Genomic DNA, 17,367 nt, shown 5'->3' with positions numbered 1-17,367 from the left:
CACATTTCTCTACGGGGGTGTCACAGTGCATGACTGTCACTACATCCTGCAGGCTTCAAAGGTTTCCTTCCTGTCCATGGAGCTCAGCTCACAATGGAGGAAAATGTATTTGTGTGTATTTTCCTCTAGGTAACAACACACATCCTATGTGCACGTTCTCAGGAGAGGTGACGGAAACCGTCAATAACAATTTTTTTCTCATTGAGACACAGGACAAGGTCTCCCATTCTGCTGCATTGTTTTATTCTCAATTCACAAAGGCATAATTACAGGCATTTAAAGACTGTACAAAAGGTTAAGAAGAAGTGGTGTAAAAAATATAGAAAATATACAAATGCATTCAAATCAATAACAGCCCAATGGGCTGAATAAATCAGAGAATAAATATTGATGGTGGTCATTCAAGTTGTCCGTCTTGTTCTGACCCTTGTTCTGGTTCTGGCTCTGGTTCAGGCCGGGGTTCGTGCTCTGGTTCTTCTGACTCGTGGTCATTGTGGTTTAACTGGGCATACTCAACTGAGCCTTGCTGAAATAGACAAAATAAAATAAAAATTACAAGAAGAAGCCAGTGTCTGTTTCTGTGTATTCCAGCAGTTTCCTCCTCCTGTGTTGAATCTGATTGTCTCCATAAGGGGTCCCTCTAAGACAAAACAAAGTCATAAGGTCTATGTACTGTATGTAAAACAGTACTGTTACGTACATGAGTGTATTTGTTAGTACATTGCTCTACTTACGCCGTCAGCTTGTTCGGACGCTGACTCACCTGCAAAAACAAGAGCAGGAGACAAGCTCAGGAAAATAACACCCTCCACCCAGAGCCTCCCCCTTCCCCAAAACAACACCCTCCACCCAGAGCCTCCCCCTTCCCCAAAACAACACCCTCCACCCAGAGCCTCCTCCTTCCCCAAAACAACACCCTCCACTCAGAGCCTCCCCCTTCCCCAAAACAACACCCTACACCCAGAGCCTCCCCCTTCCCCAAAACAACACCCTCCACCCAGAGCCTCCCCCTTTCCCAAAACAACACCATCCACCCAGAGCCTCCCCCTTTCCTAAAACAACAACCTCCACCCAGAGCCTCCCCCTTCCCCAAAACAACACCCTCCACCCAGAGCCTCCCCCTTTCCCAAAACAACACCCTCCACCCAGAGCCTCCCCCTTCCCCAAAACAACACCCTCCACCCAGAGCCTCCCCCTTCCCCAAAACAACACCCTCCACCCAGAGCCTCCCCCTTCCCTAAAACAACACCCTCCACCCAGAGCCTCCCCCTTCCCCAAAACAACACCCTCCACCCAGAGCCTCCCCCTTCCCTAAAACAACACCCTCCACCCAGAACCTCGACCTCTCCTCAAGACTGACACCTTGGGCTTATCGCATTACAACCACTAATGGGTGTGTTACTAGTCAGTTTCCCTGCCGACAAGCCCATTGTTTGACAATATAGAGGCAGGCCAAAGCCCATGATTGTTTTCTCTTCCCCTGCGCCGCAACATTGTTTGATACAAATACCATTGACATTTGCAAGGAGTAGGTCAATTACTCAACAATGGGCAATATGGTTGGCGTGTGGGTTCTTATTTCAGGGGTAAACAAGGGAGCAGTCTGTCCTCTGACTCCACTTGACAGATGCACCCTGTGTTTGGGTTGGATTGTAATAACAGGAAGTTCCCTTTGACGAGAGCAGGAAGTGGACAGCTGGCTAAGCGGCTGGCTTAACGGCACCCTCTCTCACTGACAATGCAGATGTTTAGAGTTAGGCTTGGCCTGGTTTCCTGCATGGCACATTTCTCAAACCCCAGAGAAGAGGCCCATCTAATTTCTGTTTCTTAGTGTGTAGAGGGCTTCAGTGAACGTTGAACAGGATGTTAGTCTTACCTTGATTCGAATTCCGCACTTCGCTGTACACAGTGTCTGTGCCTTTCTTCACGGGGGCTAGAAATGCAAAAACAAATGCTTCATAGGGACATAATCAAAAAATGCAAGTGGACAGCTCATGATTATTTGACATTAAGCAATAGATCAATAATAATGTTGCCATGCGTATTTGAAGCCTAGCACCTCCCAGCTAAGAGGATGGGTCAGTCTCTTACCTCTGGTGGGGCCTACCTCCTGGGGATGGACCTCAGTGTATTGTGGCTCCGGTACCTCAGTAGTTTCCTCGCTGGTCTGGTCGTCAGACTCTACAAGTCACACTTAATGTTAGACATGAATAGTCACATAGTTAATGCTCCTACTGTTGAAATGAAAGAGTTGACCTCATGAACTCTGGTACACTCACCTGAGCCTGAGACGTGATCACTCCAGACGCTCCTTCCCATGACCCCAGGAGTGACTGTAAAACACAGAGACCAGGGGTCAGTCATACAGGACACCGGTCACATCCAATTGGATGCCATATTAGGTATGCATCCCCTCACCTGCTCTTTACCCATAGCCAAGCTAGGAGGAAGGAACATACAGAATGGAAAGATGACATCCTGAGAGGATGAAGGGTTGGAGCAAGGTTAGGGCTGAGATGGTAGGGGTCTGCAAGACTCTATAAACCTTCTATCATGGGCCAATGGTTTAGTAGTGTGAAGTCCTGACAGCAGATATAGGTTCTACTGTACAGTAAATCAGTAGACAGATCTTACCATTGGCAGCCTCATTGACTTCTCCATGGGTCAGCCTCAGAGTCTCGTCTGTTTTAGTGCTTGCTGGCTTCCTGAGAGAGGGGGGAACAAGAAAACACAATGAACAATGAAACAGGAAACTCCTATATGACCTTTATCGCTTTAATATTCACATCTTCCCAAACAAAGAATTGTGCAACACTGTACATTCAATGGTTTGTGAATAGACTATGGTAGTATGATGAAGTCAAAGTCAGGCCTACTCACACTGACAGTTCCACTGTTCTCTCTCTTCTGAATGGAAGAAGGCATTTCTTAACGAGGATGATGATGATGAGAGACACTGTGAGCAGGATGCAGAAGGCTGCGATCAGCCCCTTCTTCCAGCCAGCCAACTTCACTGCAGACAGCAAGGTTACAGAGGTTACCTCAGGTCAAGTTCAGCCACAGTGGATTTAGCTAAATTACTTGTAGTCACACACCAGTGTGTTTGTGTGATAATACTTTCATCTGCAAGATCCCTTCCCCTCTCACCTCCAACAGTGACCATGGCACTCCTCTGGCTGTCATTGGATGGGTTGTTAGTGACGCAGTAGTATCCGCCTCCATGCTCTCTACTGACACCTTGAAACGAGTGGGATAATCGCATGTCATTGGTGATCTTGGACAGCAGGGGCAGGGCACTCTTTGTGTGATACCATGTGTAGGTGATGGGGGGCGTGCCCCGCTGGACAGTGCAGGTTAGGGTCAGGTCCTCCCCCTCAGCCACGTCCCCCATTTTGGGTGTCAAGGTCAGTACTGGCCTGGACACTGGCTCTATGGGGAATTAATGTTGTTGAGTCATTACAGTAAATCTACTATGTCATCAGTTAGACTGACTGTACCAGCATCTCCCTTTTATAAACCAGAGCCATATGTAGGTGTGTGTATGTATGTATGTATGTATGTATGTATGTATGTATGTATGTATGTATGTATGTATGTATGTATGTATGTATGTATGTATGTATGTATACATTTGGTTCTGTTATAAACAGGTGGTGTGGCCAACTCACCTATGATGGTGGCAGTGCGTCGGAGGTGATCTCCTGAGCTCTTCATGTAGGGCTGACTGGGGTTGTTCTCGGCTTTGCAGGAGAAGCTGTGGATGTCAGAGCTCCTGTGGATGGAGGTGATGTTGAAGAGGGCCAGATCCCAGGGTCTGCGGACCACCCTGAACTCAGCTTGTCTGTGGGGGCTCAGCAGGGTGTAGGTAATGGGCAGACTACCGTTGTCACTCTGACACTGGAGCTGGAAGGGCTTGCCCAGGATCAACCTGTCCCCTACCACGCTCAGAAGAGGGACTGACACAGGCACTGACAGAGGGAGAGGGGGAACAAAAAAGAGAACAAATAAGACAGAAAGCGACCAGAGAAGAGAAAAACGGTTAGAAAATCAAGCACATGCAATGTTTGAGAATGTTGAATGAGAGTGTTTTTAAGAGTGTTTTGACCCCATCCACTGTCACAACAGAAATTACACGATTGTTATAAGGCTGTTATTGCATCAAATGGTTGTTTTATCCAACATAATAAGGGGTTGTTAGAACACTCATCTATCTGTGTGTGTTAAACCTAACAAGGCCGCATTCCATAGCATGATTAGTGTCTGTGTGCCTGACTAGAAGCCACCAGGGAGAGATGGCTCGGGGCCAGACCCTGGTTTCTACACAATGAGAAGTTTTTACAGCGGATACTTATAATTCACAGCAGACAGTATCTTTCAAACCAATCTTAAACTTGTAACCCATTCCATACATCTGTTGTTTGTCATGTAGACTGAAGGGGGTATATCTCGGCTATAAAATACCTTTGTACCTTTGTCTCGAGGCTCTCAACGAATTATCTGAGGGTGACCAGCCATCATTATCTTAGGGCACTCAATCGATTCACTTTATATGTGTGTGTTGTATTGACCTGCTCCCTTATTAATAAGTGAATAAAGATTCAGTTTAAGCATATCTCTGACTTGTGTGATAAGTTTGTCTCTCCTCATTTGAAAGTAAAGAAATTAACCACCACACCACACAACGAGACTCACGTTTCGCCTTGAGGACAATCTGTGTGCTGTTTTTGAAGATCTTTTTGGTTTGGCCTCTTCCTTGGGCTTGGGCCTGGCAGGAGTAATTTCCATTAAGGGAGGGGTGTGCTGTGGCAGTGTAGTTCCCTCCTGATGTCAGTAGGACTTGGTTCCTGTACAGGGAGAACTTCACGTCCCCAATGTTGATTCTCTCATGGGAATAGCGGTCAGTATCACAGTTCAGTGTGAAGCGCTCTGTCTCAAACACCTCTCTGGGCTTCATCACCAGGACTGGCTTGGAAAACAACTCTGTGGGAATCAGACAGAAAAAGAAGAGTGTCAAACATTAAATTCAAAGACACTTTGGCATGGTGAAACATTAAATTAAGTTAGAAAACGCTCACACGCTGTGGCCCAACCTTTTACAACACAGTCAGACATCTAATACTTGCCTTTGACTTTGATGCTCTCATAGGCTTCTTTCTGCACATTGCCTCTTTCCACCTTGCACACATACTCCCCAGAGTCCTCTGCCAGAACTCTGAGCGAATGACTGAGACTAATGGAGGCTGTCTTAAGCACCCTCTTGTCCTTGTTCAGGAAGACCGTCACATTGGATGGGGGGTTCACCACTCGACAGACAAACTCGACAATGTCACCCTCAATCACGTCTTTACCAGGAAGAATGTTCATGACAGGTGTGATGAAAAGTTCTAATGATACAACAGAAGAACAGGGAAACTCTTTAACCCAACATTTATTTTCTTACAGGTGATCAAATATTGAAGCACACAGAAGCATAATGCCCATAGCTACTGTAAATCTGAACCGGTACCTTCGAATAAAAAATGCAACAGTTATAGTCAGCATTCAACCCCACACTTACCTTTGACCATGACCATGACAGTGTTACTGTTGTTGGACCTCCCAGCGTCAGGCAGCATGGTGATTTCAAAGTAACAGCGCAGGTGTTTGTCCCCAGCATGCTTCAGCTCCAGCCTGGTCCCCACTGAGTTCCCACTGGCCCTCACCTGCTTGATCTTCTCCTGGTCCTGGTAGAAGTGGAAGAGCAGGGAGCCAGACTCATCTGGGGCGCTGCAGGTAGCTGTCACCTCATCCCCCTCAAACAGGATCTGGGAGGTCACCTGCAGCACAGGCGTCTGCAAGCCTGTGGTCGAACAATCAGTGTCAGTCACTAGGATGTCACATACCATGCATCATCAGGAGGAAAATACTTGATACTGTATGTACCTACATATAATGGATTACGAATGAAATATTTTTTATTTTATTTTATTTAACCTTTATTTAAAAAGACAAGTCAATTAAGAACAAATTCTTATTTACAATGGCGGCCTACCCCGTCCAAACCCTAACCCGGACAATGCTGGGCCAATTGTGCACCGCCCTACGGGATCTAGAGATCTAGAGAGTTTTACCAGAAAGTCAATATAATCATGGATCCATTTCAGCAGTACCTGTGACTGTGAGTCTGTGGGTTCTGCTGCCTTTGCTCTTGTCTTGAACTATGACCTGGCACTTGTAAGTGCCAGAGTTGGCAGCCCTGGCCGGGTTGAGCTGGTGAAGGGCCGCAGATTCGGTGGTGTTTTTGGAGTAGACCAGGACATCGTCTCGCAGGAAGTTGAAGCTGTGTGTCATGGGGTTGGACTGGTCATGGCTGACGCTGACCTCACAGTTCAGGTTCATCAAGGTCCCACTGGTTACCTCACCACTTGGGTCCAGTTTGAGTGTCACACTATCTATGGTGAATACTGGACAAACACACACAGACACACAAAGACACAATGACATCCAAAGCTAATGCAAACAACTATTTGGGGTGCAAAATAACCAAGGCTAAATGGACTATTCTTCAAGACTAGCCAGGGAGTTCCCTGTCCTCCAGACAGAGGAAGGCCCTTCCCTGGTGCCTGGCGGCCCTCCACAGTAAGCAGGAGTTGTGCCTGGTGGCCCTCCACAGTAAGCAGGAGGTGTGCCTGGTGGCCCTCCACAGTAAGCAGGAGGTGTGCCTGGTGGCCCTCCACAGTAAGCAGGAGGTGTGCCTGGTGGCCATCCACAGTAAGCAGGAGGTGTGCCTGGTGGCCCTCCACAGTAAGCAGGAGGTGTGCCTGGTGGCCATCCACAGTAAGCAGGAGGTGTGCCTGGTGGCCCTCCACAGTAAGCAGGAGGTGTGCCTGGTGGCCCTCCACAGTAAGCAGGAGGTGTGCCTGGTGGCCCTCCACAGTAAGCAGGAGGTGTGCCTGGTGGCCCTCCACAGTAAGCAGGAGGTGTGCCTGGTGGCCCTCCACAGTAAGCAGGAGGTGTGCCTGGTGGCCATCCACAGTAAGCAGGAGGTGTGCCTGGTGGCCCTCCACAGTAAGCAGGAGGTGTGCCTGGTGGCCCTCCACAGTAAGCAGGAGGTGTGCCTGGTGGCCCTCCACAGTAAGCAGGAGGTGTGCCTAGTGGCCCTCCACAGTAAGCAGGAGGTGTGCCTGGTGGCCCTCCACAGTAAGCAGGAGGTGTGCCTGGTGGCCCTCCACAGTAAGCAGGAGGTGTGCCTGGTGGCCCTCCACAGTAAGCAGGAGGTGTGCCTGGTGGCCATCCACAGTAAGCAGGAGGTGTGCCTGGTGGCCCTCCACAGTAAGCAGGAGGTGTGCCTGGTGGCCCTCCACAGTAAGCAGGAGGTGTGCCTGGTGGCCCTCCACAGTAAGCAGGAGGTGTGCCTGGTGGCCCTCCACAGTAAGCAGGAGGTGTGCCTGGTGGCCCTCCACAGTAAGCAGGAGGTGTGCCTGGTGGCCCTCCACAGTAAGCAGGAGGTGTGCCTGGTGGCCATCCACAGTAAGCAGGAGGTGTGCCTGGTGGCCCTCCACAGTAAGCAGGAGGTGTGCCTGGTGGCCCTCCACAGTAAGCAGGAGGTGTGCCTGGTGGCCCTCCACAGTAAGCAGGAGGTGTGCCTAGTGGCCCTCCACAGTAAGCAGGAGGTGTGCCTGGTGGCCCTCCACAGTAAGCAGGAGGTGTGCCTGGTGGCCCTCCACAGTAAGCAGGAGGTGTGCCTGGTGGCCCTCCACAGTAAGCAGGAGGTGTGCCTGGTGGCCCTCCACAGTAAGCAGGAGGTGTGCCTGGTGGCCCTCCACAGTAAGCAGGAGGTGTGCCTGGTGGCCCTCCACAGTAAGCAGGAGGTGTGCCTGGTGGCCCTCCACAGTAAGCAGGAGGTGTGCCTGGTGGCCCTCCACAGTAAGCAGGAGGTGTGCCTGGTGGCCCTCCACAGTAAGCAGGAGGTGTGCCTGGTGGCCCTCCACAGTAAGCAGGAGGTGTGCCTGGTGGCCCTCCACAGTAAGCAGGAGGTGTGCCTGGTGGCCCTCCACAGTAAGCAGGAGGTGTGCCTGGTGGCCCTCCACAGTAAGCAGGAGGTGTGCCTGGTGGCCCTCCACAGTAAGCAGGAGGTGTGCCTGGTGCCCCTCCACAGTAAGCAGGAGGTGTGCCTAGTGGCCCTCCACAGTAAGCAGGAGGTGTGCCTGGTGGCCCTCCACAGTAAGCAGGAGGTGTGCCTGGTGGCCCTCCACAGTAAGCAGGAGGTGTGCCTGGTGGCCCTCCACAGTAAGCAGGAGGTGTGCCTGGTGGCCCTCCACAGTAAGCAGGAGGTGTGCCTGGTGGCCCTCCACAGTAAGCAGGAGGTGTGCCTGGTGGCCCTCCACAGTAAGCAGGAGGTGTGCCTGGTGGCCCTCCACAGTAAGCAGGAGGTGTGCCTGGTGGCCCTCCACAGTAAGCAGGAGGTGTGCCTGGTGGCCCTCCACAGTAAGCAGGAGGTGTGCCTGGTGGCCCTCCACAGTAAGCAGGAGGTGTGCCTGGTGGCCCTCCACAGTAAGCAGGAGGTGTGCCTGGTGGCCCTCCACAGTAAGCAGGAGGTGTGCCTGGTGGCCCTCCACAGTAAGCAGGAGGTGTGCCTGGTGGCCCTCCACAGTAAGCAGGAATTGTAGGAGGAAGGAAAGGAGGAAAACACTTTAACAAACACAGACCAACTGTCCCCTCCCCTGGAAGGTCTGTGGCCTTACCTTGGCTCCTGTTCGCACTCAATACCAACAACATTATTGCGCCTGAGCTGACACAACAAAGTGCTCCACATCCTCCTTGGCAATGCTTTTAGAATAGGTAACACATACAGCTCAGCCATGCAGGAGAAAAGGCTGAGACCTGAGCCAAAAGTACTTTGGAGCCAAATGTATGACTCAGCCTTCGGGGAATAGATACGGTCTGTTATTACAGTTATATGCCATCAGCTCCCTCTCAATACCCCACCAAGAGCTCAGAATGAACTAAGTTGCTGAGAAAAATAAAACCATTACAGTATCTGAGAATGTAGGTGGATCAAAGAGGTTCAACATCTCAGAAGCTTGTTCACATGCTGACACAAAACAATGAAACCAGCTGCGTATTCCGCTTAAAATACCTTCAATAAATCGAATGAAAAATATGAAAATGTCAAGGAAGCCAGATGCTCACAATACCCATTTCCTACAAAAATAACTATTTTGTGTGAGGCATAAAAATAGCCGCTTATCAACCGTAGAGAGGACCAACTGCCCTCAAACTGTCTCTATGCCGGGACTCTTCCAGCTCTCTGGTGCATTTATTCATCAAACACAGAAAGTAATTGTATCTCATACTTACATGACTGAGCTCCTGCCCCTTGCCCTGTGAGTGGAGATAGGTGGAGGGAGACAGAGGAGGAGGAATAAGAATAGAAAGCAAGTGATGTGAGAGACAGACATACATATGAACTAAAGGTAACCTATCTGAGCTCAGAAAGTAGAGTAGAGTGCTGGATCCTTACAGAAGGTGAGCAGACAGGTCAGCAGCAGCAGAGGCAGGTAGAGTGGTGGGGAGTCCATCCTGAGTGATGACACTGATGCAGCACCACAGCCAGGAGCCAGAGTGGCAGGCGCTCACATAGGGACAGGGGAAGAAGGGAAAGACGGGCCGGGCCACAGGGAATGAGAGGTGGAGTACGCAAGGAGCAGGAAGGCGGAGAGGGCGGGGCATAATTGTCTATGTGTGTGTGTTACGCCTTCGTCTTATCATTGGCCTTCTTTTTGTTTCATTGACCAGGAAATGACCGCTGCTTCCTCAGGATGTGCAAGTTCCTAAATGTAAAGTGCCTTGACTTACCCCAAATTTTTGTTGTGTTACAGCTTGAATTCAAAGATAATTAAATTGTTTTTTCCCCCTCACCCACCTACACACAATACCCAATAATGGCAAAGTGACATTTTTGCAAATTGATTGAAAATTAAGTACAGAAATATTTAATTTACGTAAGTATTCACACCACTGAGTCAATACAGGTTTGAATCACCTTTGGCAGTGATTACAGCTGTGAGTCTTTCTGGGTAAGTCTCTAAGAGCTTTGCACACCTGGATTGTACAATATCTGCCCATTATTCATTTCAAAATTCTTCAAGATCTGTCAAATTATTTGTGGATCATTGCTGGACAACCATTTCAGGTCTTGCCATAGATTTTCAAGCAGATTTAAGTAAAAACTATTTCGGCCACTCAGGAACATTCACTGTCTTCTTGGTAAGCAACTCCAATGTAGATTTGGCCTTGTGTTTTAGGTTATTGTCATACAGAAATGTGAATTCATTTCCCAGTAACTGGTGGAAGCAGACTGAACCAGGTTTTCGTCTAGCATTTTTTCTGTGCTACATTCAGTAAAAAATGTTATCCTGAAAACTCTCCAGTCTTAACGATTGCAAGCATACACATTACATGAACAGCCACCACTATGCTTCAAAATATGTAGAGTGGTACTCAGTAACGTGCTGTATTAGATTTGCCCTAAACATAAAGTGAATTGCTTTGCCACATTTTTTGCAGTATTACTTTAGTGCGTTGTTGCAAACAGGATGAATGTTTTGGAATATATTTATTCTGTACAGGCTTCCTTCTTTTCACTCTGTCCATTAGGTTAGTATTGTGGAGTAACTACAATGTTGTTGATCCATCCTCAGTTTTCTTCTATCACAGCCATTAAACTCTGTAACTATTTTAATGTCACCTTCGTCCTCATGGTAAAATCCTCTCTGGCAACTGAGTTAGGAAGGCCGCCTGTATCTTTGTAGTGACTGGGTGTATTGATACACCCTCCAAAGTCTAATTAATACCCTCACCATGCTCAAAGGGATACTCAATGTCTGCTTTATTCATATTTTTACCAATCCACCAATAGGTGCCCTTCTTTGCAAGGCTTTTGAAAACCTCCCTGGTCTTTGTGGTTGAATCTGTGTTTGATATTCACTGCTCGACTGAGGGATCTTAGAAATAGTTGTATGTGTGGGGTACAGAGGTAAGGTAGTCAGCCAAAAATCATGTTAAACACTATTATTGCACAGAGTGAGTCCATGCAATTTATTATGTGATTGGTTTAGCAAATCTGGACTCCTGAGCGTTTTTAAGCTTGCCACAATAGAGGGGTTGAATACTTATTGACTCAAACATTTCAGCTTTTCATTTATTTATTATTATTTGTATATATATATATTCAAATCATAATTCCACTTTGACATTATGGGGTATTGTGTGTAGGCCAGTGACCAAAAACATCTACATTTGATCAATTTTAAATTCAGGCTGTAACACAAGAAAATGTGGAAAAAGGGGTGTGAATACTTTCTGAAGGAACTGTATTTGTTATTGTCAGTAGTTGAGTATTAATTAAGCCTTGCCTGGCTTTGTTAGTGTACATAGAGGGATGAAGTCATGACTTCAACAAGTGTGGATTTTAGCCAGTAGATAGGACCCTGGTTGATTGGCAGACATGATATGATGCTACGATATGATGAGTCTGAGTGTTGACATTGAAGCCAAACCCATGCAGGAGTGTGATGAGTGACTACTCAATGTAGTCTTTGATACCACCTGCTGTTAATCTTCCAGCAACACAGCAGGGGTTCATACAGTACGATCTGAATCTTATTCTAACCTCTCATTACAATGTTGTTCAAAATAATGAAAGATGACAAGAATCCTTAGATGAACTCCTTCAAGATATATAAATTGAGTTTTGAATTAGATATCCCCAAATACAGACCAAAATGTACTTTGCCCATGTGCTTATTGTTTCTGAATGCTTGGCAACTCCAACAAAACCCCCGCTAGGTTTTAAGGCAGTATGACCATACAACACATAAAGGGTTAACCTAAAAGGTTATGTCTGTAGCCAGGAAATTCAATTTTACAGTCAGTGGGAGAAAGTCAAACCAAAAGACTGTGCTTCATTACTGCTTACCTTGTTAGGACAACTTCTTTGCTCCCCTCAGACAAAAGCCTTGGGCTAGTGTGGTTCTGATGAGATCTACATAGTACACTAATAGGAACTTGACAAACCGCGAATGTCTGAAATAACCACTCTGTCCAAAGAGCATATAGGGGCATTTTACATAAACTGTCTGTCTGTCCACATTGTAGTGTGAATTCCTGCTCAGTCCTGATTGCAATTCTCATATCCCACCACTAAGAGGTGCTAAAGGCTCACAGGGAAAAGGCTACAGCAGCAACATCACCTACTCTACGTTCTTATCACCACATCCACATCTGCATATGCCCGTAGCCTGTAATGTTTATGTAGCATTGCAATTTTAAGTGAAATTGGGGGGAGCTGGAATGAACCTGCCAACATTCTGGAATTGTACCTTTGCTGTAGGTATTACTACAGGAGTCATGTAATGAAACATAAAGCCAGTACAGAGCCTGAGGTGTTGCCCTAATTGCTGCTGTCCTTGTGTTGTGTTGTGTTCTGTTATGTTTTGCTGTGCTGTGGTGTGTTCTGTTCTGTTCTGTTTTGCTGTGCTGTGGTGTGTTCTGTTCTGTTCTGTTCTGTTCTGTTTTGCTGTGCTGTGGTGTGTTCTGTTCTGTTCTGTTTTGCTGTGGTGTGTTCTGTTCTGTTCTGTTCTGTTTTGCTGTGCTGTGGTGTGTTCTGTTCTGTTCTGTTTTGCTGTGGTGTGTTCTGTTCTGTTCTGTTTTGCTGTGGTGTGTTCTGTTCTGTTCTGTTCTGTTTTGCTGTGGTGTGTTCTGTTCTGTTCTGTTCTGTTCTGTTTTGCTGTGCTGTGGTGTGTTCTGTTCTGTTCTGTTCTGTTCTGTTTTGCTGTGGTGTGTTCTGTTCTGTTCTGTTTTGCTGTGGTGTGTTCTGTTCTGTTCTGTTTTGCTGTGCTGTGTTGTGTTCTGTGCTGTTTTGCTGTGCTGTGCTGTGGTGTGTTGTGTTCTGTTTTGCTGTGCTGTGTTATGTTCTGTTTTGCTGTGCTGTGCTGTGGTGTGGTGTGTTGTGTTCTGTTCTGTTTTTCTTTTTTGCTGTGTTGTGTTGTGTTGTGGTGTTGTGCTGTGTTCTGTTCTGTTTTGCTGTGCTGTGCTGTGTTGTGTTGTGTTCTGTTCTGTTTGCTCTGCTGTGTTGTGGTGTGTTGTGTTGTGGTGCGGTGTGTGTCTTTGCGTCTCCATATGACCCAGGACCTGAGTGATGACCTGTATTCGTTAAACATTCATGGGACAGGTCAGTGTTTAATTGCACCGCTGGCTCATGGGTTAGTGTCAAAAAGATGTGTTTTCTCACAAAGTCACTGAGGGGTCCAGCACCCACCCACATACTGTACCCTAAGTCCTTCAGACTCAATGTTGCAATATAGCTGGAAGCTAGCATGCATATATAGATGTAACATCCCCTGTGCAGTCATTTGCTTACATTGCTTACATAAAATGCCTTATTTCATGTTTTGCACTCATGCTTTTAAGTTTTCACACATTGGACAAACTGACTTTTCAAAGTCACCTGCCTTACACATACTGTATATTAACATAGACTCCTTCTTCACCCAATTTAAGCTAAAACATACTGTTTCGCTGCTCTAGATTGTCATTAACAGCGTAGTTGTCAAACATTCTTCTAACAAGGATGCTGCTGTGTGTAATTGGCGCCCGTGGCCAGTCTGTCTGTCCACACGAAGGTGCACAGCTGACTGTGGCTGATGTACAGTAGAGATGGAGCTGACTGTCTGAATGGATCTGGCTGAGCTCCTCGTCATGATGCTCAGTCACTTGGAAATCATCCTACAGGTCCCACAGGGAGGGGAAGAGTCACCCACCTGCTGCGGCAGAGGCAGGGCTGAGTGCAGCAGGGAGGTGGTGGGGGGTGTTATTTGAGCAGAATGTCTGTCTACTTGACATTTTCTCATGGTTTCTCTTATCAGGCATACATTACATTCAGTGAATGACCTCCAAAACTGACGATAGTGTTGTTGAGAGAATAGAGTGGCAGGCTGCATGTGTTTGTATTCGCCATTAAAGAGCATTCACATATGAGAGTGATTGATGGTGCCCTGTAGCGCTGCTGTTGAGGCGGTCAGTTCTCTGTGGGTTGTGGGTACAGAGGTCTGATTGATGTCATAGCCCTGGGCGGCATTGCCAAATCTCCCCTCCTCTCTTCTGACTGGCTCAGGCTCTACACACCGCACTGCTATGCTTCTGCCTATAAGACCTCTCACCGTGCCAGTAATGCATGTCATCAATACCAGAGGGAGAGAGAGGGAGGCAGGGAGGGAGCAAGCGAGCGAGGGAGAGAAAGAGAGAGTGGTAAAGGGCTAGAGAGAGAGAGGCATGGAGGGAGAGAGAGAATCATGTAAACTGCACATTAGCAGCCTACTAAATGAGAGCACCATTGTCTTATAACTCAATCAGACCAGCAGAGCCAGTATCCTCTTACTAACTCGTTAGCATTTCTCTTTGTGATGTTACCCTGGAATTCATCTCTCACTTTGAATTAGTCTCAGCTAATTTAGCTTGTATTAGATTCAACCTTCAAAAACTGTAATGTACTAGCCTCATTTCAAGCTTCTAATACACATTTTTTTCATAGGTTCTGCACAACAACTAGTGAAGTAGCATGACACATGACGACAACTTTTGGGCCTTGAAGCAGTAGAGCACATCTCTAGCTGAACGCAAACATTTCCTACTGTCCAATTGGACTGGTATGAGAGTGAATTGTTATTGACATTGTCATTATTGAATTGGTGTAACACAGTAAAATAACACAGATATATACATAAATCATTGCAATGATCAATGTAGCCACCTCTAGCTACAGCCTTTTATCAATACGTGGCACTATAGTTCACATAGGCAGCTATAGGAAAGCAGTGATATTCCATTACACCGTACTCCATGGTTTGACAGTTCCCACCAACAGGTGATGCTTTATTGAGTCAACAACTTCACAGACATTAACGATTTTTCTAAAGCAAATTAAGTTGCCAAATTTCTCTTGCTTCTGACACACTGAAGTAGAGACAATGATGCCAATCAGTCATTCTTACAGTAAGTTAGTCTGGCACATTTTGAATCATTCGTTTCCCTAGTTTGTGCTCTCACATTTGAATTGTGTTTCTGGTGCCTTATAGACCAATAGCCCTTTAAAAGAGGTGGAAAAACTGTACTGGAATCTAAGTTCATGTATCAAGTCAGAAATCATATTCAAATAGTATTCAAATAGAAACACTACAGAGGTCTTTCTCTACAGGAAGAACAAGGACTTAACTTTCAAAAATATATATCATATATATCATAAACAACATTTTCCTCATCACCTCAACAGTGTAGTCAAGCGAGGCTGACAGCCACGGTTCTCATGTCGAGAGCTTGGGACTATTTTGGTTCTATCTGCATTTTTGTCAAACTTTAGGTATTGACATAGCTTTCTACCTATACCAATGTTCTCTACCCATTCAGTACTCTAAATAAATCAAATAAAAATAGAATGTTATTTGTCACGTGCTGAATACACCTTACAGTGAAATGCTTACTTACAAGCCCTTAACCAACAATGCAGTTGTAAAAAAGACCTACAAAAATAAGAATAAGAATGAAAAGTAACAAATAATTAAAGAGCAGCAGCAAAATAACAATAGGGAGGCTATATACAGGGGGTACCGGTACAGAGTCAATGTGGAGGCTATATACAGGGGGTACCGGTACAGAGTCAATGTGGAGGCTATATACAGGGGGTACCGGTACAGAGTCAATGTGGAGGCTATATACAGGGGGTACCGGTACAGAGTCAATGTGGAGGCTATATACAGGGGGTACCGGTACAGAGTCAATGTGGAGGCTATATACAGGGGGTACCGGTACAGAGTCAATGTGGAGGCTATATACAGGGGTACCGGTACAGAGTCAATGTGGAGGCTATATACAGGGGGTACCGGTACAGAGTCAATGTGGAGGCTATATACAGGGGGTACCGGTACAGAGTCAATGTGGAGGCTATATACAGGGGGTACTGGTACAGACTCAATGTGCGGGGGCACCGGTTAGTCGAGGTAATTGAGGTAATATGTACATGTAGGTAGAGTTATTAAAGTGACTATGAATAGATAAAAACAGAGAGTAGCAGTGGTGTAAAAGGGGGCAATGCAAATAGTCTGGGTAGCCATTTGATTTGACATTCAGAAGTCTTATGGCTTGGGGGTAGAAGCTGTTTAGAAGTCTCTTGGACCTAGACTTGGCGCTCCGGTACCTCTTGCTATGTGGTAGCAGAGAGAACAGTCTATGACTAGGGTGGCTGGAGTCTTCAACAATTTGTAGGGCCTTCCTCTGACACTGCCTGGTATAGAGGTCCTGGATGGCAGTGGAAAGTGTTGTGGTTCTGGCGGCGTCCGATGAGCTCTCACTGTAAATCTCGTGCCGGGCCGTACCCATATCCGCTGCAGGCCTCCAAGCTGAACAGCCTCTGGCATGTTAGAACAATGTAGGTAAGGGAAGTTGGCAAGTCAGATCTGTAACTTCGGGATTGCCTTGACCAATCAGCCAGGACGATAGTAAAACGGGCAATAAGTTAAACTTCAAGAAAGGGAACTAATATATAACCATAAAAAATGTCTGCAGGTCCGAGGGCCATGAAACAAGTGCAGATCGGAGGGCTATCAAGCGAAACAGACCAATGAAGCGCAGGTAAACCGCGGGAGTATCTAAAGACTGGGTAGGCTTCCCCCTTCCCTCTGTGTGTGGTTCTGGGCCGGGAGGGTGGCTCTCGTCCAAGCTTAGTTCCCCCTTCCCTCTGTGTGTGGTTCTGGGCCGGGAGGGTGGCTCTCGTCCAAGCTTAGTTCCCCCTTCCCTCTGTGTGTGGTTCTGGGCCGGGAGGGTGGCTCTCGTCCAAGCTTAGTTCCCCCTTCCCTCTGTGTGTGGTTCTGGGCCGGGAGGGTGGCTCTCGTCCAAGCTTAGTTCCCCGCTTCTCCATGTCGCCTGGATTGCGCCCGATCGGCTCCATCCCCCCTTTCCCCGTTAGGAACGGCTGCATGGTGCATCTGCCCGACCACATACGAAGGGGATGCCGGTGAACTGGGTATTCCCACCTCGGTCTCCAATATCAAGCGCTTGGGTCTCGCCCAAGACCCTTGCGTGGCTCCGGGTACCTAGTCAACCGCTCTGCACCCTGGTGCAGGCGGGGGTTCAATGTCTTCCCCAATTCATGTTGTTAAGTATAAAAGAATACAATAAAAAAACTGCTGACACCATTCAAACCAATGAGTGTTTCGGAATTGAATGCCAATTACCTAAGAATCATCTTTTTGCAGATAGAACCTTCTAGTCCCAAGCTCTCAATGTGCTCATTTGATGGGACATCCATTCACAAACATCTAATACTGCACATTG

At 47.0% G+C, this 17,367-nt stretch overlaps 1 protein-coding gene across 2 annotated transcripts; it reads right to left on the bottom strand.

Moving 5' to 3' along the window:
• Positions 1–221: 221 nt before the first annotated feature.
• On the bottom strand, positions 222–9,652 carry LOC109893542 (platelet endothelial cell adhesion molecule). 2 transcript variants are annotated; one of them, XM_020486789.2, is made up of 15 exons: positions 9,503–9,652; positions 9,340–9,363; positions 6,150–6,443; positions 5,558–5,839; positions 5,124–5,384; positions 4,693–4,980; positions 3,669–3,968; positions 3,148–3,429; positions 2,881–3,013; positions 2,635–2,705; positions 2,280–2,333; positions 2,092–2,181; positions 1,877–1,933; positions 735–763; positions 222–526 (listed from the first exon to the last, which is right to left on the bottom strand). In XM_020486789.2, exons 1-15 carry the CDS (start codon positions 9,558–9,560, stop codon positions 398–400), a joined length of 2,352 nt encoding a protein of 783 aa, XP_020342378.2. In that variant the 5' UTR covers positions 9,561–9,652; the 3' UTR covers positions 222–397. The 2 variants fall into 2 exon arrangements, with proteins under 2 accessions (XP_020342378.2, XP_020342380.2); XM_020486791.2 differs by lacking the exon at positions 735–763.
• Between the last annotated feature and the right edge of the window lie 7,715 nt (positions 9,653–17,367).

The sequence above is a fragment of the Oncorhynchus kisutch genome, linkage group LG6 (assembly GCF_002021735.2).
Source record: "Oncorhynchus kisutch isolate 150728-3 linkage group LG6, Okis_V2, whole genome shotgun sequence".
Taxonomy (NCBI): Eukaryota; Metazoa; Chordata; class Actinopteri; order Salmoniformes; family Salmonidae; genus Oncorhynchus; species Oncorhynchus kisutch.
Note: the sequence above shows the minus strand (reverse complement) of the source record. Positions and strands in the feature narration are given on the sequence as shown.